The sequence below is a fragment of the Semicossyphus pulcher genome, unplaced genomic scaffold, assembly GCF_022749685.1.
Source record: "Semicossyphus pulcher isolate SPU_LCO1_2020_fin unplaced genomic scaffold, fSemPul1.0.p SCAF_13, whole genome shotgun sequence".
In the NCBI taxonomy this organism is placed as follows: domain Eukaryota; kingdom Metazoa; phylum Chordata; class Actinopteri; order Labriformes; family Labridae; genus Semicossyphus; species Semicossyphus pulcher.
This window is the reverse complement of record NW_027211637.1, coordinates 26,040,711-26,065,504: the sequence shown is the minus strand read 5'-3', so window position 1 is coordinate 26,065,504 and position 24,794 is coordinate 26,040,711. Positions and strand designations below refer to the sequence as shown.

Sequence of the window (24,794 nt, the reverse complement as noted above, 5' to 3'; positions counted from 1 at the left end):
AAATAAAAGCAGGTTGGGAATAAGAAGAAGCAGAGAAAGTGAAGAGTCGGATTTATCCCCTTTGGAACATCTTTACAGAATGAAAGAAAAGAAAAAAGGCAACAACTTCAAACAGGACGAAATCATTTCTTTGGCGAGAAACTAAAATTCCTACAGTTTGGAATGTAAAACAAACAAAAAGTGTTTAAAGTGAGACAAACAAAATCTCTCTTTGAGTCCTGACTGAACAAGTCCAACATGAGAGAGATGCTGTACATCATCTGCAGCCCGCTGTCTTTAAGCAGAGAAGAACTGTTCGAGAACAAATAGTTTGGTATTTTATCTTCAGCGTCAGTCAGTAAAACTGAAGCGACATTATCACAAGACACCATTTCTTAAATGACTTATGGGAATAGTTCGACAATTTAGGAAATACACTTACACCGAAGCTTAGCCATCTAGAAGAGAAGATTGCTACTGAGTAGCTGGTTAGATTAGCTTAGCCACAAGACTTAGCAAAGGAAAAAGCTAGCATTGCTTTAGACATCTGACGCTCACACATTCAATTTTTCTTTGTTTAATGGGTACATAAACCAAAGTGTAAAAACGACGAATTCACTGTTTTACAGAGGGGTTATGTGCCTAAATATATCCAACGGAGGCTACATGAAGTTACCGATCACGGCAAAGAAGTGGTCTAACAATTAACGCCCTGTAGACGGTGAATTATCGTTTTAACATGTTGGTTTTTCTACCGCGCAAGAAACAAGATATAACCTGTTAATACGAGCTTTAGAACTACTGCTTGAAACATTTTGTAACATTAGAAAAGGAAACAAAGATGTTTTTGGTTTCCTCACCTTGTTTGGGACTAACACTGCGTGGGACAGCTCAGTTGTGCGCTCGTACAACCGACGAGGGCTGGTTTACTATACGTACATTTACCTAAACACGTGTTTTGTCCTATAAAGCTGAAAACGAATGTTTAATATACTTCACATAACGCTTGAATTAGATGCTCAACCTAGTTAGTTCCCTGTGCTACATCGTAGTGTTGAAGTCGTAATTAGCTCATTACCGGGTGTTCCGCACCTGTCGGCCACAAGGGGCAACAATGAGCACATTCTACACTTTAACACAAACTTTATTAAAGCAACAATTAAGATGTAATTTTTTATCTTAAGTGTTTTAAACAGTAACAAGGGAAAGAAGTGTATTTCCCAAAATGTCAAACCTTTCCTTTAAGTCTAAAGGTTGCCTATTTATGTGTCATTACAGCACATATGCACAAAAGAGATGGTGCCCCTTCTCCACAATATTAAGTAATATAATTACTGGAGTACAGATTTTTTTAATCTCAAATAATAAGAGAAATCTCCCTATGATCAAAAAAACCTACAAGGAAACAAAAAGAGGGGGAGAAAGAGAGAAAGTAATATCTTAAATCCATGTTTACCAAAAGTCTGCTCCAGGGAAGACGACGTGTTATGAAGAAGATGCAGCAATAATGTAACAACCAGTTTCACACCACAGCCTTGCAGCTCCACAAACTGTATGTACATAACTACAACAAGATAAGGAATCACCAGGGGTCTCTGTCCCTTAATAAGAGCCCGCTGCTGGAAAACGGCTTGAAAACAGGCCGAGTGAAAGATCAGTGATGAGGTATTCACCAGCTTTAACTCCACAAACTTCCATCAGATTTTACCCCGACAAACAGCCATGAAGCTTCTACTTGGCAGCCACAGAGCGAAAGATCCGTTAAATCCAAACAACCTTCAAATCCATTCATCAGCTCGATCAATTTTACTTTCACATACTGGATAAAGTGAGCATATAAAAAGGGGAAGAAAACACCTTTCATCTTATTCTCACATGTATTTATAAATCACACGTCTGCTCTACAAGTACCATCTGATTAGAAGCCGTCATGATGCAGACATCCACGTCTCTAGAAAGGCAAATGTGAAGTCTCTCTGTGACTAAAGGCAAGCACGTCATTAATATGCCATTCGCGTGCATATAACAACAAAACACAAACGAGTGCGAGTGGAAGAAAAATCCAGCGGAATAAATGTCAAGACACAGTATGTGGAACGTTTCCTATGTTGTGATTTTAACATTTCATTGAACATTTTTCTACAAAAGGTAATGAGCCCTCTCTGTGGTAGAAAAGAATGGACAGCGAGCCGAGAACAACTGCACACGACAGCCCTGCTGGCCAGTGGGAGGGCGGTACATCACTGCCTTAAGCAACAATTAAAGGAATAGTTCGACATTTGGGTGAATGTGCTGATTCGCTTTCTACTCAAGAGAGTTGGATAAGAGGATTGATACCACGTTCATGTCTGTTTGGTAAATATGAAGCGGGAGTTAACAGCCGATTAGCTTAGCCTAGCATAAAGACTGGAAACAAAGGAAACGGCTAGCTTTGCTTTGTCTGACTGTAAAACCACAACATGTAGGTTCACCTCATTTTTTTGTACAAAATTAACATAAAGGTGATAATTTGGTGATGATTAGTTGGGTTGTAGCATCACATCCATTTACGGATTCAAATAACGATTAATTTTTTATTTTTTTTTCCCCTCTTAACTTTGAAATGATTGGACTGTTTATCTAAATGTCTCAAAAAGTTCAGAAAAATAATATTTGTTGTTTTTGTAACAGTTGATTTAAATGTTTATCACAGGCCCATGAAGGGAATTAAATCAAAATCATACTGCGGCCGTCTGTAACATACACTGTATAAAAATATGACTGACGAGACAGCTCCCTAAAAGTGAAGCCAAAACATTTCGAGCGCCCCCTGCTGACTGGCTGCAGTATGGGTCATGAAGCCTGCCTCCTCTATGTTAACTAATGGGACATGAGTCAAACTATAAAATAAAAATACACAACAAATACATTTTTCTCAAAACATGTCATTATAGTTAGTTTTTATGCTGATTTACGTCCAAGTGTTCATTTTTAAGTTTAGTTTTAATGAGTTATTTGATGCTGTAAAAATTATGATTGACAGCTCTGTTGACAAATACGGCTCCTGCAGCCGATCTGTTCTGTATGCAGAGTAGAGGAGGAACGGCGAGAGGAGACGTAACTAAAACAGTAACAGTAACTATTGAAGTTTCCATATCTGTTAATGTCAGCTTAAGGTTAGCGGAAATGGCTACAGCAGCTCCAATCCACCGATCTTTACTGCCCAGCTCTGGCTCCATGTGATATAACCAGCACAATATGGCAGCGCCTATCACGGGGGCTATTTTGGCTTCAATTTAGTACATGGAGACACGTTGTCCATCTTTATATCATCACCATCATTGGTCTGTAATATCAGCAAGTATCCTTTTGTCATCAAAAGAATATTGAAACTTATAAGCACCCTGAATAACGAGACCTTTAAAGGGGAAAGGTAACAGAGCCGTTTCAACCTTCTTCCAGTGTTTATGCTGAGCTAAGCTAAGCGGCTGCTGGTGGTAGCTTCATATTTAGTGTACTGACATGAAAGCAGTATAAACCTTGAAAAACCAATGAGCTAATTCTCATATGTCGAACTATTCCTTTCAGAAGAGCAACCTCCATGTCCACAGAGTTGCTCTCAAACACTTCTAAGTCATAGCATTAACGAGTTCCCTACAGTTTGTAGCAGCCATACGAAAAGCTCTGGATTACAGTTTGATATGTTTCTTTTTCACCTTGCAAAGATACACGATAGTCTGTAGTGTTGATTGCATGTCTACTCTCCTAAAGACAAAAATGCCCCGTTAATGCTCGAACTACTTTTGCTTTCCACGGTGAAGGCATTGAAATGGTTCTGGGAGACAAAGAGAACAAAATAATCGGAGGTGCAAAAAAATGAGAGCTGACACGAGCCACAGCAAAAATAGAAATAGTACTAAGAGCTCAACTTCAATAGTGCATAAGTTGTTGCAGGTAGTCCTGTCAGTCTCTGGCAGACTGCTTTACTGCAGAAATTAATACCAGAGGCTGACAATAGCATAGCAATGAGATCTCTCAAAGGGGGCTAAAGATAGAAGCTGTTACCTTAACCAGGATGGGAGAATGCAAAAGGAAGAGCGATTACTGAGCAGTGAGAGCTTTTCAAGTTTGAGGAATGAATGGGTTGATGCAGAGAGGTGGCACTACAGCTCACTGACAGAAATATGTAAACTTGTATTCTATTCTTCATTGAAAGGAGTTAGTAGAAGGGGGAGGGTGGGGGGTGTAGGGGCGGGAGGGGAGTGCGAGGGCAAGTCGACGGGTTTGATTGAGAACGATGGTTTCCAATGTCAAGGGCAGTGAGTGTGCGTCCGCGGAGGCCTTTGGGGCAGCCCGTTATGAGAGACTCGGTCTTGGTTGTAGGAGGACGAGGAGGAGCGGGGGGGACCTCTTGAGCTGTTAGAGTGATGTGTAGAAGAGCCACCGTCGTTATGGTAGCGGTGGTTCCCACGACCGGCGCTCCTATCATGGTAGGAGCCTCCGTTATACCTCTGACCTCCTGAGTGATACCCTTGTCCCTGGAAAGTACGCCTGTTGCCTTGGAAAATCTGAGAGGAGAAGTAAAAGAATTATTGACATGACTCAAGTAAAGAAACACACGTCAATGTTAAGGCGTCTCTATGATCGGAAAACTGCTTTTTTTAAGCCGACCTGTTTGGTTGGTGGAGGGCGGTGTTCACTGGGGGTGCTTTGGGTCACAGGAGGAGGAGGAGTTTCCAGCAGGCCCGGGCTGGTGACAGAAGAGGACGTGGAGCTACAACGGGAGCGATTTGAGTAGCCTGTACGCGGATGGTAAACTGTGAAAAGACAACAAGGTAAATGTTATGAAGCAGGATTACTGAAGAAAGGTGTTTTGTTGATATGATGCATGATATCAAGAGTTTGTCTTTTCCTGGAAAAGATCAAAAAAGTTTTATGATTCATTGTGCACGTCAAATGAAACACTCCGGTGTTCCAGTTATTGCCTGGAGCTCAAGATATGAGCTATCGACCTGGTTACCATCCCATGCTTGCCAACACCTTTGATTTACCTGCCACCAATCTGGGGAACCCATTGCCAATCATATGATGACAATATAGCCCCTTGGAGTGACGGTGAATTTTGCGGGCATTCCACTTTAATCAAAAGATCTGTCCTCAAGAGGAGAAGAAAACTACTTTAAAAATGCTTGTTTGTTGAACGGAGGTCGGATGGATCAATTCTGATGCATTTGAGGAAGTCGGGAAATCTGAACGCTCTGAAGCTAATTTGTCTCAAGTTGAATTTTTGATCTAGAGCAGATTGTTAGCTGAACTTGCTGCAGATGTCGATACGTGATTGGTCAATATTACTCGGACTACAAGCGTAGTACAAAGGGAAACCAGAACATTTCCCGTAGTAAAGATCCACATCCCTGCCTACAGATTCTACATTTCTATGTATGTAAACAGAGATTACCATCCTATGCTTGCTAACAACTTTGATTTGCCGGCCACTCTTCTGCTCTTCTCCTGAAGTATCAATCGTTTTTAAACGTATGACACGATTCACGTTTTTCCACACCATCCGAAATGCCGTAGTCTGACATCACAGTCTGAGACAGCTTATGTGAGAAGAACTGAAGTTTACTGAGAAGCGCCTGACTGAGCTGCAGACAGAGCTGAGAGACGCACAGAGATCCCCGTTTCATCTCTGGCATATATGAATCGCGCAGTCTGCAGGGGCCTGATAGCTTTATTTTCCTTCTTTATGAGACAGATCCCTGCCCGAGTTCAGCAAAGTTCAAGTCTAAGACACTTTCCCTCAGATTACATTGTTACAAATAGAGGATGTGTGGCACTGAAACATGCTGATTATATTTAGTGTTTTGCACATGCTTGACATGTTTTTGAACGATGCTAAAAAGGAACACATGATGCCTGCACATATGTACAAACTATACCTTGTTTAACCCCCTGATTTTTTCATATTAAGGGGAAAAATGTTTAATCTAACAATCTTTTTGTACTTTGTAGTTTCAGGTTTTTAGTCCATTTCCTCTTAAATAATTAAAAATGGCCGGGATTTGACACATTATAATAATTATCTTATAAGCCTCTGTCTGTGTTCTTCCAGTCTGCAGCTGCTTATAAGTTCCCGTAACTGAATAGCTGATATGCTTGCTTTTGTATTTCGTGATTGGTGGGGCAGGTGTTTTTATAATTTATAATAAGATGGCGGAGGGGAGTTTATTTTTAGACATTTCACTTGAACTCAAACAAAAAGGCAGATAAAAAGCGATGAGGAGGAATCTGCACCTGATCCAAACCCGGTGATGCTCGTCTTCAGCGGTTCGAGATCAAATGTAAATCTCACAGCTTTTCCGAGGTCTTCATCATATTTGCGCTCGCTCACAAAGTGCTGCAGAAAAACAGAGAGACAAGCAGTTTTATTAATCATAAGCAAACTCTTAATGCGGCAGGTAAATGTATTTCTGTTTGCTTTCAATCATAATAAAAGCTCACCTTGGAAAAGGACAAAAACTCGCCACAAATGAGCTTTATTAATTTGCTTTCATTTGGGGCTCAACAACTAACACCCATTTCACCTTTAGTCAGCTGTGCGCCGAGTTAAACAATGAGAAAGAGACACACGAGGCCGACAGGAGCGGCAGTATTGTGTGAGTACCTTGATGTCTGCACGCAGCTCAGTCAGCTGCTCCTCAGACATGGAGGCCGACTTGTCCGTCAGCCGTCTGAGCTCCTCTGCTCTCTTCTGCCGGGCGTCCAAATTCATCACTGAAACACAGATCAGTAAACTGGTTTAAGTGATAGCTCTCTGTTATATAAAACATCAATCCATGTTGTGCATGGTTTCTGTCTTAAAATGCAATAAATACTACGATGTTTGCCAATTAAGAGGTATCTCTCTTTGTAATTTAATATTGTAATCTGTTATATCTTTGCTGTCTGCAAGGATCACAGGCTGCAGCTGACATCTAAATGGTCTATACGTCTAAAAATATGTCCCCAACAGTCTCTTTAAACCAAACCGCATGTGTTCTATTGTCTGAACAAGAGTCAAAACCCAAAGATATTTAGTTAACCATCACATAAAACAACCAAAACAAATCAGCAAATCATCACAACTGAGGGTCTGGAGTCGTAGAAGATGAAGTTTTTATTCCAGTAAAGTGAGTTTATCAACAGAGCTATTTATTATTCTTAGTGATTAATCAATGAATCAACTAATCATTTCAGTCTTCGTTCTACATTCCCAAAGAGTTTCATTTCCCTGTAAGTTTCATTTTCCTGTCAGGAGGTCGCTGTGGTCTTTTGCAAAGACAAAGTGCAAAGTGTGTCTGACTCAGCATCCAAAGGTAAACAAGGGCTGAAGATAAAGCCGTTTTCAAATCAAGATGTTCTGTCCGTGCTGATGTAAAGACACACAAGTAACTGAAACAAGTGTCATCATCACACACTAAACACACATTTTCCCACGTTTAAACTCAGCGAACTGGATATGTGTTAACAAGGATGAACTTCAAACAAAGGACCGTTTGAATCTATAGACGGACGCTTTTCAAGAACCGCTTCTCATTCCTCGCGACCGTCCTGCTGGCTGTCGTACGAGAGGAAAATCTGACGAGACACGTCATTGCTGTAACGTATTTCTGTTTGCATAAGAGAAGTGTTTCTTTATTCTGAAGAACTGTCTACTATTTGAGATATATTTATAGACGACTACAGAAAAGCTGAAGCTGACATTTGATGCGAGGATCTGCTGCTCCCTTTCAGTCGATTCACTCATATAGTACGGGATATAGTGGTGAAGACACGTCTATTCACGCCTTAATGCAGATGATCTGTGGTGACATATGTGAGGCCCAGCCCGCACATATAAACATCTGTCACTCCAGTCATCCCTCAGTTCTTACGCTCTTCACCTCATTAAGAACACCTCCACGAATTTCCCCCCGGGGATTAATGAAATATTCCAGGTTCTGATACCGAGTCGGGCTAGTTAGCTACAGCTAATTTGCAGACTAGGGGCCTCCAACCTTGCTCCTGGAGAGCTACCTTCCTGCATGTTATAGGTTTCTCCGTGCTCTAACAAACCTGATTCAAATGTTTAGCTCATTATTGATCCCCTGAGAAGCTTCAGTTGGTATTTAACGAGCAGATCATTCAAATCAGGTGTGTTACAGCACGGAGGAACCTAAAACATGCAGGAAGGTAGCTCTCCAGGAGCAGGGTAGGAGACTCCTGTTATAGACCACATGATGACCTTCAAAATATCAGCACACTAATTGATTTGAGGTAAAACAATTAATCCAAATTCACTAGCAACTATCTTGATGATCGACTAGTTGTTGGAGTCATTTTTTTCTCTCAAAAATTGTAAACGTTTCCTGGTTTCAGCTTCTCAATTGTGAGGATTTGCTGCTCTCCGTCTTCTGCACGACAGAAAACTATTTATCTCTGGACTTTGGATTGTTTGTCGCACAAATAAGCAACGTGAAGATGTCTCCTTGAACTCAAGGAGGTTGTGATTGGTTTGTTCAACATCAGAAAATCGGGGTGCCGGTTTAGCTCAGTGGTTAAATCACATATGCGGCGGCGCTGGTTCAACTCCTACCCTCGGCCCTTTGCTGCGTGTCTTCCCGTTTCTGACGCTATACTGTGTCCTTTCACTCTCAATAAAAGGCCTTAAAATGTGAGACTGCAAAGTACGCCCTCTTTAAGACGTATGTTACAATGTTGGATGTCCAGACTAAACGTGTGTGAAGTTTCAAATCTGTAGATTAAAGTATCTTGGAGTAATCCCCAGGCTGCTGTGAACGCCAGGTCTCACACAGTTTTTTCTCCAGACCTCAGCAGGCTTTCGGAGAGCTGGCCAATCAGAAGAAAGTGTGCTTGTAGTGGCGGGGTTTCTTAAAGAGACAGAGCTGACTGAGTCGTTCAGGCAGAGGCTGTATGAGGGCCTGCACAGAGCACCAGAGTTTTTTTAAAGGTAAATTACGCTAAGCTACTCCACAGGTATCACAGAGTGAAATATGAGGCGGGAAATTGGTGGATTATTTGTTAAATAAAATAATGGTCCTAAACAGAAGGACCAGCTACAGCAGAGATCAACAGGGGTCATTATCTTCTGGACTGTACTAAACAATAAGGAGATTTTATTTTTACTACCATCTGAAAACATACATTCAGAGCTGTGTACAAGTTGTTTTCCAGCAGGAGCAGAAGGTCATAATGTGTACACAGGTTGGTAGAGGAAGCAGATTAGTGGAAGCTAAATTTTGAGGAAACCAGTCCTTTGTAATGTCGAAGAAACACTAGAGTTCCTTCGCCTTCCTCTCAATTCCCCACACACCTTGCACAAAGCCAGCATTGAGTCTCCCTTGACACCTGACACTATTCACTTTTTCCAGGCCTGGAACACACAACACTCAACACTGAGAGGACGGGATAAAGAGAGAGAATGGCCTACTTGTGCAACTATGCAGTCCTGCTCCGTCATGTTACACATACATACACAGAGGTATGCTCCAGGTATACCTGCGCCCCCCGGGGGCACTGCTGCATTTTTGCAGAAACTGGGGCTTGCTGTTCCGCTGCAATCTCTTTCACCGGCTCTCCGGAAGTGATTTAGGTCAGAAGCCCTTAAGTCAGGTGATCATATTATGTGAGGGATGCTAACAGCTCCCGGGTGGTATGTCACAGGCAGGGGTTTGAAAACTTACTTGACTCTGCTTTCACTTTGTCCATCTCTCCCAGTAGGGTCACTTCTCTGTCAATTAAACTGGGAAAAAAAGGAAGAGACAGAGAGAGGGGTTATTTTTCTTTACTCTCCGAGATAAGAGGAAATGTTGTGAATGCTGACTTTGCACTGAGATTAAGAATCGCTCCAATAACATTAAACACAGAGGCAGCTGCACACTGAAATACCGCAGAGTCACTGAATGACAAAGCAAAACAGCAAGTGCAATACAGCTTGTGCAGCAGTTAAAATCATTAGCACGTGAGAGTAAGTGTTGTAGCTTGTTGCATTAGCAGGTCTCCCTTGTCTTGTGCCTTAGATTAGCTCGTGATTACAACATGATTACTGATAACCGCAAGGGTAATGTTGTAAATAAACCACAGATTAATTTCTCAGCAGCTTCAAAAAAGTGGAATTACTATGTGAATTATGAAAATAAAAACAGTTCCTTCAAGCAGGCAGCCTGATTTCCAAAGTCATAATTAATACTGGGCCTGTACCCTGTGGGGTTATTGACCACTAGTAGCACTATAGAGCCATGTGTTGAATAATAGGTCCCTGCTTTACTCCAGTTTGTGGCGCTAACACAGAAAGAATTGAAATACGGCCAGCAAGCAGACGTGGACGTTCATGATGAATGATTTAATATATATACAGGGCTAACTTTTATCAGGGAACAGATGATGTTTGACATGACATTTGTCCTCAAACACAATCCTTCACCTTTACACAGAAAAGGTGTGCAGAAAGGTGAAATAGCAGAAAGTATACACATAGTATTCATTCTACAGCTACTTCCATCGCCTCTTTTGTGAAAAATCAAGTCCAAACAAACATCACAAATGCCTTTAAAGAGACTGAAAATGTTTGGTATTTATGGCATCGCAACTGCAGCCACAGGGAGGGGACGTCAGCAGGCTTTTCACCCCGCCCTCAAGTGTAGCAATTTGGGACAGACGGGGACCATGAAATAGGGCAGCACCATAAAGAAAAGTCTATTTTGAATTATTTTACTATCACTATGGGATTTATGATTAACTCAATTTATCACGTTTAAATTACAATAGACATTTTCAGTGAAAATACTCTTGATGATGGTTTTATTTGTACCCCGAACAATCACAACTGTTACATCTGGAGAGCAAGACTTGTTGGCATCTCGGAATCACTTCCTGTTACTAAGTTGTAGGGATCGACCGATTATCGGCCGGGCCGATTATCGGCATCAGCCTTTTTTTTTTTTATCCGACGGCCGATAAGGGTGCAGAGTGCTCACACACGGCGGAGAGGAGAAAAAGTTCATTTCTTTGCAAATTTTATTTAACTTTGTCTTATTAACTTTTTACTTATTACATTTTCACTTAACTTTATAAGAGATGCTGCTGACCCTGGGAACTCCCTGCGCTTTTTGTTTGTTTGTTTAATAAACATATGCTTAAAGGCATTTAAACAAAGTTAAGTGTTGGAGTTTGTATCATTCAAAATTTTGACACCAATATTTTCACTTTTACTGCAAATGAATATCGGCTCCAAATATTCGTTATCGGCCTCCTTGACTACTAATAATCGGTATCGGCCCTGAAAAAACCATATCGGTCTATCTCTACTAAGTTGTGCTTAATACAGTTGTCACAAATTTTACCCATGTCCAATTATTGTTGCTTTGATGATTTGGATATTGTGCTTATTGTAATATGCATTAACATTTGGATCACTGTAAAACCTGGTGCATGAGACAGACTTTAAATACTTTTTTTTCCCATCTAAAACATGGGCTGCGTCCTGTATACCAGTGCAGCCAATATACCAGTATAAAATGCAGAGAGAGGTATTTTATTGTGTTATGGTATTTTACCCAGATGATGGTGCTATAATCTAGCTAAAGCTTCGTCACAGACATGCGGCATCATGATCGCCAGTGCAGCCGCCACCCTCACAACAATCAATGCTACTGTAGGCTGAGCTCAACTACAGCACCGGTAACTTGAAGGACTACAAAGTGGACATGGCGTATTAAGAGAGCTGTGTTTCAAGATGGCAGATTACGTCCAATAAAACCAATTCGGCAAAATCAGTCCACAGCCCGGCGTTGTTCTTGGTTCTCTTGTATGAACACTTCCGCCTTTATACTGTTGGATGACTCATTATTCAACCAACTGCGGCATTAAACAAAAAACATCTGAACAGTATATACGCACAAGTTATGTGGATAACCACGCTCTATGTTTGACAGCTGGATGCCAGCCATTGGTATGACTAAGGCTACACCCATGACAAACTTTGATTGTTCATTATTAAATACTATCAATGTTTGATTGATTATTCAGATACTCAAAGCTTCTTTGCTGGTTCATTAATTCCAGGATAAAAAGTTCCACCTATCCTCAGTAAATATATTTCCATGTTTACCTCCATCCAATATCTAAAATATCTCTGTGCTGGTGGTAAAAGAATGACCGCCTTACAACTTATTAACCATCACACAAAGATTCTTTCATTAGCCTTAGACAGAAATGTGAGAGTCAGAGCCTCATGGGAGCAATAGGTGTTAAACACTACCGAAACAATCTGCCTCTTAACTTCTTTAAAACCACAAAGTGCTCAACCTGCACAAGTCACAGCAGCAGCGGACAGAGAGTGATGGTTGATTGATTCACGGTGTCAACTCATGGGATGTGTAACATGCAAGAAAACCTTCCACCGTAGAAGTTGCCGGGCTTTGTTTGCACAGTGAATTACTCTTTTTTTCCAGACAATAGTTAGCCATTGTTAACTAGTTAAGATGAAAGCAAAACAACCTCTGCATGCACTGCGACTGCTTCTCATAATGGAAGCTTGCACGCAGCTTTATCTCTCGACAAAGCTTACTTTAAATCATTCAAAACCAGGGCTGTAACAGGATCGGTTACACGCCTACAGAGTGAGCTTTGACTGGATGACACAGGATGTAAGCATGTGGTGAAAGAACTGGTGCCTTAACGTGCATTTCTCTTTCTATATTAGGGGTGGGACAAAATAGTATCGTCGTCCTGACTCGTGCAATTGGTATTTTAATTTGTTAAGATACAGCGGTCTAACATTTCCCGATTTCGACTCACCACGTCACTATTTCATGACTCCTCGCGGTGACATGAATGAGGGCGATGTGAGCGGATCGTGCAATATATCAATTGTCGTGCATCATATCGTGAGTGACCCTGCGATCCCCACCCCTTTTCTATATGCAAGGATTTGAGTGCTTAAAATGAGCTTCTGATAAGTGTTTAAATCTCCCACAATAAATGACATCAATGTTATTTGTGAGAAATATAACTTTGCTTCCTCGCTGTACCGATGACCTAACGAACCGTGACGCAAAAACCTGGGTTCATACTGTACCAGTAGCTTTGTGTACAGTTACACCCCTATTAAAATCACAAACGACGTGTTCATTCACCTACATTGCTTAATGCCGCGCTAATTACAAGCTACTACATCAATGGCGTCACCTAACAATACTTGGCTAAATGCTAAATTGACTCCTGCACCGAATTCTGAACATGAAATGATTCATAAAGTCAGTCTAATATTTGATTGTGGGCTCAGTTAAAGTTGACAGGGACAGTGGTTACCTAACCTTTAAAACAAAGCACAGTGTTACAGCTGTGGGTGTGATCCAATATTTAGACAAATGCTTCTAATTCATGTGGCCTGTGATTGATGCTGTATTCACTCATTTCAATGACTATCCAGAGGAATAAAAAATGTTAACCTCATTCGCTGAATATATTTCACTCAAGACGAGATCCCATTTTGTTCTCAGTCTCAACGAATGAAAGACAAATTCTTTACCAAAAAAAGTAAATAAACACATTTCACGAATTATAAACTAGTTTGATTCAAACTATTAAGATTCTTAAACCAAAGTTTAATTACAGTACATGACATTTATGTAAAGGGGCGGGGATCGCAGGGTAACTCATGATACAATAAGCGATACATGGGCCACGGTAACCATAATATCATGATACAGCAATTCTGCAGTAACTGCTATATTGCAAGAAAATTATAGAATGACACATCATGATATGTGATGAGTCAAAATTGCAGGGAAATCTGTTTGGAGTGGCATTTATTTATGGATATTTGCCGCCAACCTATCGATAATTATATTGCACGAGTCAGGGTGACGATATATTGCCGTATCCATATAAGGGATGCACGATATTGGACTTTTTGCCGATATCCGATATGCCGATATTTTACAACTCATTTAGCCGATTACCGATACCGATATTTTTTTCCCGCACACCTAATTGCAGAGATCATCAACTCTCTTCTGTATTGGAATTAGCGTACAGTATAATGGTGATACTCTTATCACATGTGTTACAACGGTCGGGGTGACGGGTCTTGAGATGGTTAATCAAGTTTGTAGTGTTGAAAGACTTTGCCTTGGCTCCTCCTCGCGTCACCGAAGCTGAGCAGTCATTGCAAATAGCAGTTTTCTATCTATTTCAGACACTTTGAAAAACTTCCACACCACGGACATTTTGGCTTCTAACTCTGTCATGCTGCAGGTAGACACACGTGACGTCATCACGCTGCGCCGCGCAGGTCTTCTTCGCGCCGGGGACATTGCGCCGAGGTCGGACATTTAATCAAGTATTCAGCAGCCCATTATTTTATCAGTTAATTATATCGGCGGATATTGGAGTGTTGGCCGATATCCGATAACGTTCATTTTTAAGCCGATATCGGCCGATACCGATAACGTGCCGATAATATCGTGCATCCCTAATTCATATTTTGTCCCACCCCTATTTATATAGTTTACAGACACTTTTTTCTTTCACAGAATGTTAGGTTAAGTAATTCCAATCCTTCTTTGAGCATTTTAAGAGTTTAAAACATATCGCAATGATCATTGGGATATCATCATGAATCACAATTTTACTGGCCAAGATAATCGTGACAGAAAATGCTCATATCCTCCCGAGCATAGCGTGAAAGCTTTGATGCTAACCTGCAGCTATCTACAATCAACTAGTGGGCAGCTAGCATCCTCACCACAATTACCAAATTGGTCAAAGTCTCATCCTGCTGAGTTATCTTCCCTAAACTGACCGTTGCTGCTCAGAGAGGTGAACCTGGACTTTCTCTTACGTCTGCTCGTAGTATCTATGAAGGCTGTCATCTAATCAGGGAACAAGCACAAGAAGATGAACTCTGCCCTCTGCTCTGTGCTTGCTTTGAGGTAATAGTAACATGTACAGTACGGCCTATTGCTAGCTTACAGTCTGTTTGAACACACTGACTCTATCTTCAGTTTGTTTTAATGGATTTAATAGTGTTTAATGAGTCTTAAATGGTTATCTTGTCACATCACAGGCTCTATAAAAGGTTCGACACATATAACTGTTTCCTATTATGTAAAGTGTCCCAGTGTCATCAAGTAGGACACAGGTGAGAAAAATGCCCTTTGACTCGGCCTCATAACCTATAAAAAAGCAACAACACCCAGGTGGCTTCAGTAAAAGTGCAGCTATAGAGATAATATCATGGCACGTATACAGCCGCACAGAGAAACGAAACACAGGAGCTGAACGGCTCTTTTGGGTTCCTGCTCTGATTCTGCGGCATCATAATGTGGCGATTAGGCAAATCAGACAAACAAAAAAGACGCTGATATATGTTGTGTGACTCTAATAAAAGTTATGTAAGAAGAAGAGATATATACAGTGCTTAATTCTCTCTTTAATCCTCTTCTCCCTGCTAGTATTCTCAACTGCTTGTAGCTCTCAGCAACCTGGTTTCCACCACAGGAACTTTTTCCAGGGCATGGGAGCCTTTAAAGGAACTTACGTTTATTTGTAATGCAAGGACAAGCGTCTCAATTAAGTCTCTTATTTGCTTTTTTACACGTCAACACTAGATTTCATAATCTTATCAAATGAGACTGTGGTTTAAACGCAGACAACAACTGGCTTTTAGTTCCTTCAAAAGTATTTCCTGTGACTTAATGTTCTGGGAACTATGGGTTTTAAATGTCAGTACACAATAAAATGTTTCGTCACCTGCCCTAATGGTGCTGGAGTTCCTGTTTGTTGTAGTCTACTGTGAGTGAATCAGTGATCGTCAGCCCTGCAGACCTCACCTCTAAAGTCTTTAAGCCCCTAAGTACAACCCCTGAACTTTTTTAGCACCTTTAACTATCATACTGGAGATAAATGCAGCTGGGAACATTTCTCAAGTGCAAAAGTCCTTCAAGTTGTTTTGTCCCACCTCACTTTAAAACATTTATCACCTTAAGATTCAACCAGCACTGAGCAGCGACGGTAAAGAAGTTAACTCACCAGCTCTGGAGATCAGCAAACGTCTGCTTCATCCTCTTGATGGAGGAGTCCATCTCCTCCTTGACCACCATCCTGTAGCGGGTCAGCGAGGCAGTGCATCTCTGCAGGTCCTTCACGGAGCGGTCGATGTTTGGAGCTGAAAGGTCGACACACACATGCATCATCAGTCATGAAGAAAATCTATATACAATGCAGGACAACTTTGGAGGTAAGAGGTTCTTACCCATCTTCTTGACTCCTGATGATCCTTGCTCATCAATGGTCAGTGCTAATGAGGAACTGGATGATTGTGAGTTAGAGAATGTCCTGTGGCGGTTCTTGTTGCCTCTGGGACCCTGGTGATTCCTCCCTCCTTGTGGTAAGGCAGGACTCGGGGCGCTACCAACACTTTCTGCTTCTGGACCTACGAGAAGACCGATGACAACAAGTAAATTCAGCGGTCTCCAAAGTAACTTTCCCCACAGCTGCCTTCAAAGTAGAGCTGGTATAGACGTCGGTCGGCTACGTAACATTTCAATAAAGAATGTTGACTCATTAATTAAACAAAGATTAGAATTTTTGCCCTCAAAACACACAGTTCAAGACTTCTCTGGTGCAGCTTCAGAGACTACAGAGCAGCTCGTATCTATTTTTTAATGGTAATCAGAGCTGACTAAGACTTAAGCCCCTTTCTTTCTTCTGCCTTCATCATTTATCAGAGCTGTGATTACCGGTGGTTTCGGATGTAGCGGGTTCAGAGTCCAGCTCGGCTGCATCCAGGGAGGCAGAGTCCAACTGTTCACTCAGAGAATCGAGTGACTCTCCGTCCATGACTGATCCGTTGGCATGAAAGCCGTTCATCTCATCCTTGCCCTCCTCGGGCGACGCAGCCTCAGGTGGAGCAGGCTCTGCCGAGGCCTCGGCCTCAGCCTGAGGCTTGGGCTTCTTTTTCTTCTTGGGCTGGACATGGAGATATCAATGTCAAAGCTCTTTGTTCAAATTCCTTTTGTTCATTATCTCTAAACTAATCACTGCTGTGACCAAATAACAGGGACAGAAAAGCTTTGATTCGAGCTAAAGCTGAAATAATCCTTAAGCCTTCCCTGCTTTAATCCAAAGCTTAACAATAATGATGGACACCTTTACAGCTTAAATAACTCAATGCTTAGTCAACAAAAATGCACTCAAGTTGCAGGTATTCTGGTTCTCACCTTCTTTTTGCCGGTCACATTCCACTCCTTCAGGATCTCGACTGCGCTGCCTGAGGCGTAAAGCAAACGGTGATGACGCAAGTATGCAGTGACACACGACAGACAAAAAATCTTGTAATACCTATTTGAAAATCTGACTGCCCTGAGGCGATGTTTAGATACACCTAAAAAAAGGAACAAAGCAGCGTGACGTGCGGGGACAACCTCCCGGTTCTATTATTAAACTTGTGAAACTAAAGAGGCATGCAAATGATGCTCAGACTTGTGAATGCAAAGCATGACACGCATGAAAAAAAAAGCTGTCGTCAAGGTCAGCACAAGAAACGTGGACTGCATGCCAGGACGGAAGTCGGAGTAAAATGCAGTAAAGTAACAAAGTTGTGCTTAAAATAAATGTTAAAACTTAAAGGCCTCATGGAAATACTTGAGGAATCAAGCAGAGAAGGAGTGTCACATAATACTAGCTATACTAGTCTTGATTCTTTTATATGGTGTGATTAGCATTTGTAAGTCCTAATTGCTCTTAAAAATGCAACACTACTCGTTCTATGGGACATCATGTAACGACAGGACCTTATGACGTTAAAAGGAAGCTTTGAGGGCCGAACAACGACGTCCTCATACCTTCTAAGAAAGCTTGGACGGCCTTGTCCACACTGTTCTCATAATGCTGTAACACCAGCACAATCTCGTTGTTGCTCTTGTTGGGGACGACCGCCCTGACAGCGCTGATCTGTAGAACAAGGGAAGCACAGAGTACAACAGGAACAGGTTTCAACATCATGTCAAACATCCAAGTGACTCAACATTTACACTAAGTTCACTACAATGCGTTTTTGGATTTTTAATTGATTTAATTAACATTTGGCTAAAGGGCAGAGCAATGTACTCCAGCTCTTATTTGTGCTCTACAAATGAGGAAACACACAAATATTATTCAAGGGTTGTTGGCTCATTTTCAAAATGAACTTTATCAAGGTCAGGTCAATAGTATGAAAAATGTAGAGCAGATTTTCTTCGTGTTTTTGGAGCGCAGCTGCAAAATCTGTTGCTCCTCCTGCACTCCTGCGCTCTGTTCATGGTGACCCAAAAGAGCTACAGGCTACTTCGGCTTGTATTTGTAGTCCCCGCCTTCTTTTGTGTCACTACAAACGGATCTACAGTATGAACATCTTCACATCTGAACCAAGTCCAGTTGCCTTTTGGATTAAGCTTAGAATTATGACCTGGATGACTGCGAACCTGCACAGACACATCCTCCCAACATGTGAACGCAGAGGATATCATGGACAGTGTACAGCGTTTTTGCTGACTTGTTATTCAGACGTGTTTTTCTGAGTCAGAGTTGAATGCCTAAGAAATGCAGCGGAGCGAGGCCGAGGCTGCTTGCATGCAATGCAGACTGGTACATGTAGGAGCTGGCAGCACAGCCCTGCGAGTGGAGGCACTCAGCTTCCTCTGTGAGTGTAGCACGCACTGAGGGAGATATTGCTTCAATTGACTACATTTACCATGAACACTGACTGGACATCAAAATAAGACTCATGGGGAAAAAAAGAGTCTCATAACTCTGATGCAAAAACATTTTTACATTTGTATCTATTTATTTATTTATTAATATTTGGGGACACCTGTGCATAAATCACAATGTATTTGTGAGCAATTTAGCACTTATTCTTCCTGCCACTTAGGTTCAATGCAACTCAAAATGTGGTTTCCAGCATGTCTACACCACAAAAACATATAGTAAGAAACAAAAACCCGAGTAACCTTTCATAAAAACATTGCGACACCACAGTGATGATCTGTGCCGTCTCTTCATCCTTAATCTGCTCCATTATAGAAGAACAGCTTCGATTAACTGCCATCAAAGCAGGAATAACCATCAAAAGTCCTTTTTTTCCCTTTAGCATTGCTGTAACTGTTGCTCATGCTCTGAAAACTTGCCCTCTCGTGTTTCTGTTGCCAAGAAAACAGCCCACTGAGAAACGGCTGTGCAGAGCCCAGAAGTAAGGGAACTGAATGTCAGCGCTCAGGAACAAATCCACCAACACAGCATGGAAATGTTTAACTTAGCGAGCAGATTAGAAGCCCTTGATATTACACATATTTTGTCATTTTCAAATGTAACCCACTAGGAACCTGCAGGCTCTCTGAGTCACTCACTCGTGTGTGTATCTCTTACCTTCTCCTTCATCCTCTCAGCTGTTCCTCCCTGGGACATCACCATCTTTGAGCGAGTGTCAAACACGACTCCAGACGTATCTGGGGGGAAATAAAACCAACAGAGCTGAACTCCACTGTCCTGCTCAGCGCAGGACTCGATCACATTTGCAAAACCCCTGTAGCACATCATTTGCAAAACAAAACAACCACCAGACATCTGCGCAGAGATTTCCTGGAAAGACTACTCGGCCACGTTATCATAATCCCACTGCAGTGGCAGACTTCAGCCTGTGAAGCCATTTTCCTTGTCTCAAGCAAAAAGCAGGCAACGAAAGCAGCCGTGAATTTAAACACACTTTCTACTGATCAGATAAGATGAAAACTGATTTGATTTGTTTAATGTGGGCATCATTTGAATGAAAAATAACACGACACGATAAGAAAATGTCAATGTCAGCCTCACTGATCATTGTACTATTAGACATTTAAGCACACAGCCACTTCAGTTTCCAGCACAAGCAGCAGGGACTTGTGAAAAGACAAAAGCCTTAACAGTCTGCAATCTGCATCTGATATTAATGACTAACATCTAGTGAAGGCTCGTGGAAGACCTCAGAGTTTCTGTTATCACACGCAGAATAGATTTCTTTTTTGAAATTGATAAACAAAAGGCAACAGCTGAGTGTGAAGCCTCGGAGCAAAGTCCGGAGTTAATTGACAGCCTTTTAAAGACAAGACAGGAAAGAAGAAAATATGGGTGGCTTGTAAAAGTTGTTTTTCTCGTGCATGAAAGTAGGTTAATGTCTGCAGTATTTTCTCACTTAACTATTCAGATTCAGGGTTCAAATAAAGCCATCCTGAGAGCAGACACACACAGACATTCTGCTAGCTGTTAAAATGCAAGCTAATTTGTAGGACTATTCTTTTATTTACGGCGGAAATGTGTGTTTGAACACGAAATATTTACACTAAAAATAGATTTTTAATGTGCTACTTTCTTTAAAAGCTGTTAATAAAGTGAACACTCACCCCTCTGGCTGTTCTTCTTTGCCATGCTGTCACACAGAGGCGTCAGGGAAATGCTCGGCCGTGTACTTCCTCAAGTAATAACCCTTCAAGTAAGTTTAAGCCGGTGTTCAAATAAGGGCTCCTCCTTTGGTGACTTTCACTTTGAGTTTTTCCAGTAAGAAAAGACGCCAGAAAGGCTCTCAACTAGCTGGCAGGAAGGTTGGAAGAATGTGGTTCAGATCAGGTCTCCACCATTTAGGCAAAGATTCAGGTTTCCTCCTGTTTCTCCACCAAGATGATCTGCAGGGAGGGAGGGAGAAAAATGTGTTACAAGAACCAGAGATTTAAGGATTGTTGTGCCATGGTGCCAGGATGCTGGAAACATACAACGAAACATATGGGTGCTGTATGAAGCAAAATCCACTGCCACCAAATCTCCACTTCTGTTAGATCTGGAAATATGAATATAAATCAGCTGAAATCTGTTTCCTCTGGCTTTAAATTATAAATGAAAAACAGATTTCAGTAAGTTATTGTCTGTCTGGCGGAGCATTCGCAGAAAAATCTGCAGTTGATATTGTCCTTGGCAGAAACACTGCGTTTAGTTTGGAGGAAGAAAAGTTAGAAGGAGCGCAGAGAAGCACATCTTTAAAGGGTATTTCCCTTTTCTCAGTTCTCAGCAGGAGGGGCGAGTGATAATAATGTTACGAGGGCTAAGCTGAATATCCGCAATGCCTTCACGGTCGGAGCTCTTTGGATGACTGTGGATCCAAGAATTTCACACACCGACATGTTGTTAATAGGCATGATTGAGAACTACTGCAAATATTTTGGATTTTCTTTCAGCCAAACTTTTGACTGATGGCACAAGTGGTTGTAAAAGCAGTCAACATCGTAAGTGAGATTAAGATTTTTGACTGTGTGCCTTTGGACGCAGTTGCTTTTAATTTTCACAACTGTGAAGAAAACTGCAAAATGGCACCAGAGAGAGTTTACTAGAAGTCACACTAGTGTAAGTACAAGTAGGCTGCTTGCTTAGGTAGGTCCTTTTATGCATTTCCTATTCACACTTATCTGACACGCAGTTATGGGAAGTAAAGAAGTAGCAATACTTTTGAATGTAGTTAGGTAAACTTGAGTGTTTATTTTTAATCTTAGCTTTAATGCATTTAAGGAGGATAACTTTAATTTGGAATCATTGTGAGCCATCTTTCCAACATCAAGGCCCATTTCAACCTAAACAGATCCATCAGTGTATCACGCAAAACAGATGTAAAAATGATGAAAATGTGAAAGACAAGAACAGACAAGAGACGGAAACTCGCAGAGAAGAGGCGTACAGTGAAAGCCATGTCCATGACCGACGGGGAGAACTTTTGTGACACGGATGAAAGTGAACCAGCAAACATTGCCAACAAGGTCGGAGCAGCAAGAGCACCACCCCCAGCTGATGTGTGCACTTGAGCAAGGTTAAGTGTTCAGAACCTGTCAAGAGAAAAATCCCACTCAGTATTTTGTTGCAGCCAATGCAGCCCTTTTTGCAGCTGCTGGTTGATCCGCTGCTGGTCATTTTGCCGCTAAATATGTATAAAATAGGGCTCGGTTATAAAAAATAAATACCAGAATTGCCCTTTAAATCTGCATTTAATTGTATTTACAAGCAGAAATACTTTTGTGGTAACTGAACGCCACAATAAAAGAGGATTTATGGTGTTTCCACACTTTGTCGAAGGAGAAAGTAACATCTGCAATTCTATAAAAAAACAAAAAACTGAGCTCGTCTTGGAAACAATGCCATCACCCTGCTGACTCGTCAATACTCTACTGATACAGCTCTCTAGACTACTGCCAAAACTGAGTCGACTTCATTTATGACCCTCTAGTCTTAAAAATGTGTCAACCGGACCTACAGCAATCTGGACTGGTTTTTAATGGCCAGCAGCTGTTTTTCCTCTCCTTGGTTTCTTTTCCTGACCCTGTTCTCTAGAAAAGGAAACCTAAAAGCCGTACAAACCCACACCCTCATGAGTAGCACTAAGGCATGTCACGGTCCTGGTTCCACCACACCTTTTGCAGACGTCAAACTCACATAAGCAAAATCAACAAGTGACACTGCAACAGGGCACTCGCACAAACACCAGGAGGATGCATTAATGTTTATCAAGAGGGATGGTGCTCGAATCTGCAAGAGAGCCAGGTGCACTTGTGTTGAGTGACGCAAAGAGGAAGAAGTGCAAACTCAGCAGCTCTCAAATAAGACTGTGAGACTTTATTTTAAATTTGAAGAAGTAGAAAGTTTAAAAAGAAGGAGGTTGTGTGTAACACATGAAAGAGGAAACCAGCACACACTTCTCTCACAGTAAAAGGCCTCGTACAGTCAAAGGAGGCTACAGGTCAATATGTCCTATTCTAAGAAATATTTCTATCAACACTGCCAAATTAATTATATATTCTTTTACTGTCTCTGTGTGCATAGTTTTTAAACTTTTAAACATTGTGCTCTCCTTGATCTGGGCTAGAAAATCTATAAATAACAGTTTCTATTAAATTAAGACTGGCTTATCAGACAGAGATGGAGATCCATGTCATTTCCTGCAGCCGTTTATCTAGCATCGTCAAGCTCTATCTTAGATGATATTCTTATTAAGGGTGGGAGAAAGAATCGACAATCGTAGTAATCAGGATTCTTTCTTTTGTGATTCTGCATCAGTGCACAAAATTCTATAATCGATTTTCTTTCCACTTTTCCGGGCTTTGAATCTGTTACTTTTGCTGGTGTCGTGTGTCAATTTAAACCCTCTCATACCCCTTCCCCACCAAAATTAGCGCGTTGACACAGGTTTTACAGACCCAGGAAGACCCGCTAATAAATGCCGATTGTCTCTGCTCCATAGCCAGTGGAGTATACTCCTCTTGGATTCTTTTCTGCTGCGTCAATGTCTGACGTCACAAACGTGCCTGAGACAGGGTTAGTAAAGATGAACAGTGAAGATTTTACTGAGGCCATAATTACCTGGGTCTACTGCAGAGTCATTTGACCCGAGTCTGAATGCCGATTGTTACCTTTCCCACTAAGCAAAAAAGCCAGGTGTTAGCGGGTTTTTTGACCAGTGGGAAAGGGGCTTCACAGTCAGTAAATGAAGGTAATTCTATGACCTAGTTTTTAACCATTAAATGTAACAACAATATTTTACAATGTTACGTGAATTGGTGTAAAAATAATTCTGATCAGAATGTATTGAATGGGATCGAATAAAAAAGTGTAATGCACCGAGAATCGTTTAATAATCGAATCGTAGGCCTTATAATCGTAATTGCATTGAATCGTGTGGTCACTGTTAATTCCCACCCCTTATACTTATTCAAATTCAGTGCCCTAGAATTGAAAATATGCCCCTTTTTTTAATGCAATAATTAAATGTTTAAAACACATGCAAGTGAACAACGTTTCCATCAATGTCAGGTAAAATCATTTTGGATTTTAGGTCAAGATCTTCACGACTAACACTAACACTGTCCATCAAATAGCCAACTTGATAATAACGTGATAATGTGAGCTAACTAAACCTCTCTGCTGAGCGGTGTGAATTAATTATGAAACATGACTGTTTGAAAATGTTAGCTCATACAACTTTTAATTACAACCTTTAGCTTTCATTCTTTTTGCACGACAGGGTCTCTGGTTTCAAATCAGCTCATTATTTCACATATTTGGCTGAAGTCCGGAGGTTACGTTTACGTTAGTTAGCTCGCTAACATTACCTAATATAACGTTATGTGATTAGCTGTGCAGTATTCCGTATAACTGACCGCAATAATTTGCCCTCAACGTTAATAAATTATCAAACAACAGTGACGACGACTTAATGTTGCATGAAGTATAAACGCCTTCTTTTAGGATGGACCTTTGAATGCAGCCTAAGCTAGCTAGCTGCCTGGCTTTTCTTATTCAATGCTCTGTTGTAAGGCTAGCCCTCTTTTAGTTAGCAAATTAAACAGCTATTATAATGTTCAAATATTAGTTTTAGAGCAGTGATTAGCTCACTGTGCTAGCGGCTAAATAATATTAAATACGTACTTGGTGCTGGCAAGAAAACTGAGCAGTAGATTCTGGAAACGGGTTACCGCAGCTCCAACCACCAGCCTTCTTTACTGCCAAGTAGTCTGCTGTGGGCAGTATTTTCCTAGACCAGACTCCTCCGGGGTTGCCAGGTTAGACGAAAATAACCCCCCTTTTAACCCATTTGTGCCAAAAGGCGATCTAAGTATGACCAAGGAAAATTGCCACATTTGTTCTGATCTGTCTAAAGTCTTGAAAACTGGAACGGACATACTTTCAGCAATTATCTAAAAGTACAACTTTGATATTTCGGATGACATGAAAAATCACACAGG

The 24,794-nt window shown here is 41.2% G+C and overlaps 1 protein-coding gene across 1 annotated transcript; it reads right to left on the bottom strand.

Annotated features, from left to right (window-relative positions):
* Positions 1-367: 367 nt before the first annotated feature.
* Positions 368-24,553, bottom strand: spats2 (spermatogenesis associated serine rich 2). The gene is made up of 13 exons (XM_069660852.1): positions 24,478-24,553; positions 20,421-20,699; positions 19,411-19,490; positions 17,850-17,958; positions 17,226-17,275; positions 16,746-16,974; positions 16,259-16,438; positions 16,036-16,171; positions 9,684-9,742; positions 6,626-6,735; positions 6,256-6,358; positions 4,630-4,775; positions 368-4,526 (listed from the first exon to the last, which is right to left on the bottom strand). The coding sequence occupies exons 2-13, from the start codon at positions 20,443-20,445 to the stop codon at positions 4,269-4,271; spliced, it is 1,485 nt and encodes a 494-aa protein (XP_069516953.1). The 5' UTR covers positions 20,446-20,699; positions 24,478-24,553; the 3' UTR covers positions 368-4,268.
* Positions 24,554-24,794: the final 241 nt, after the last annotated feature.

What these genes read in the sequence shown, in the direction of transcription:
- spats2 (XM_069660852.1), bottom strand. Translation starts at nt 20,445, where the DNA reads ATGGCAAAGAAGAACAGCCAGAGGG. An exon ending in CTGAGAGGATGAAGGAGAAG is followed by an intron (nt 17,959 to 19,410) that starts GTAAGAGATACA and finishes CTTGTTCTACAG; the next exon opens with ATCAGCGCTGTCAGGGCGGT. An exon ending in CGCTACATCCGAAACCACCG is followed by an intron (nt 16,439 to 16,745) that starts GTAATCACAGCT and finishes GTCTTCTCGTAG; the next exon opens with GTCCAGAAGCAGAAAGTGTT.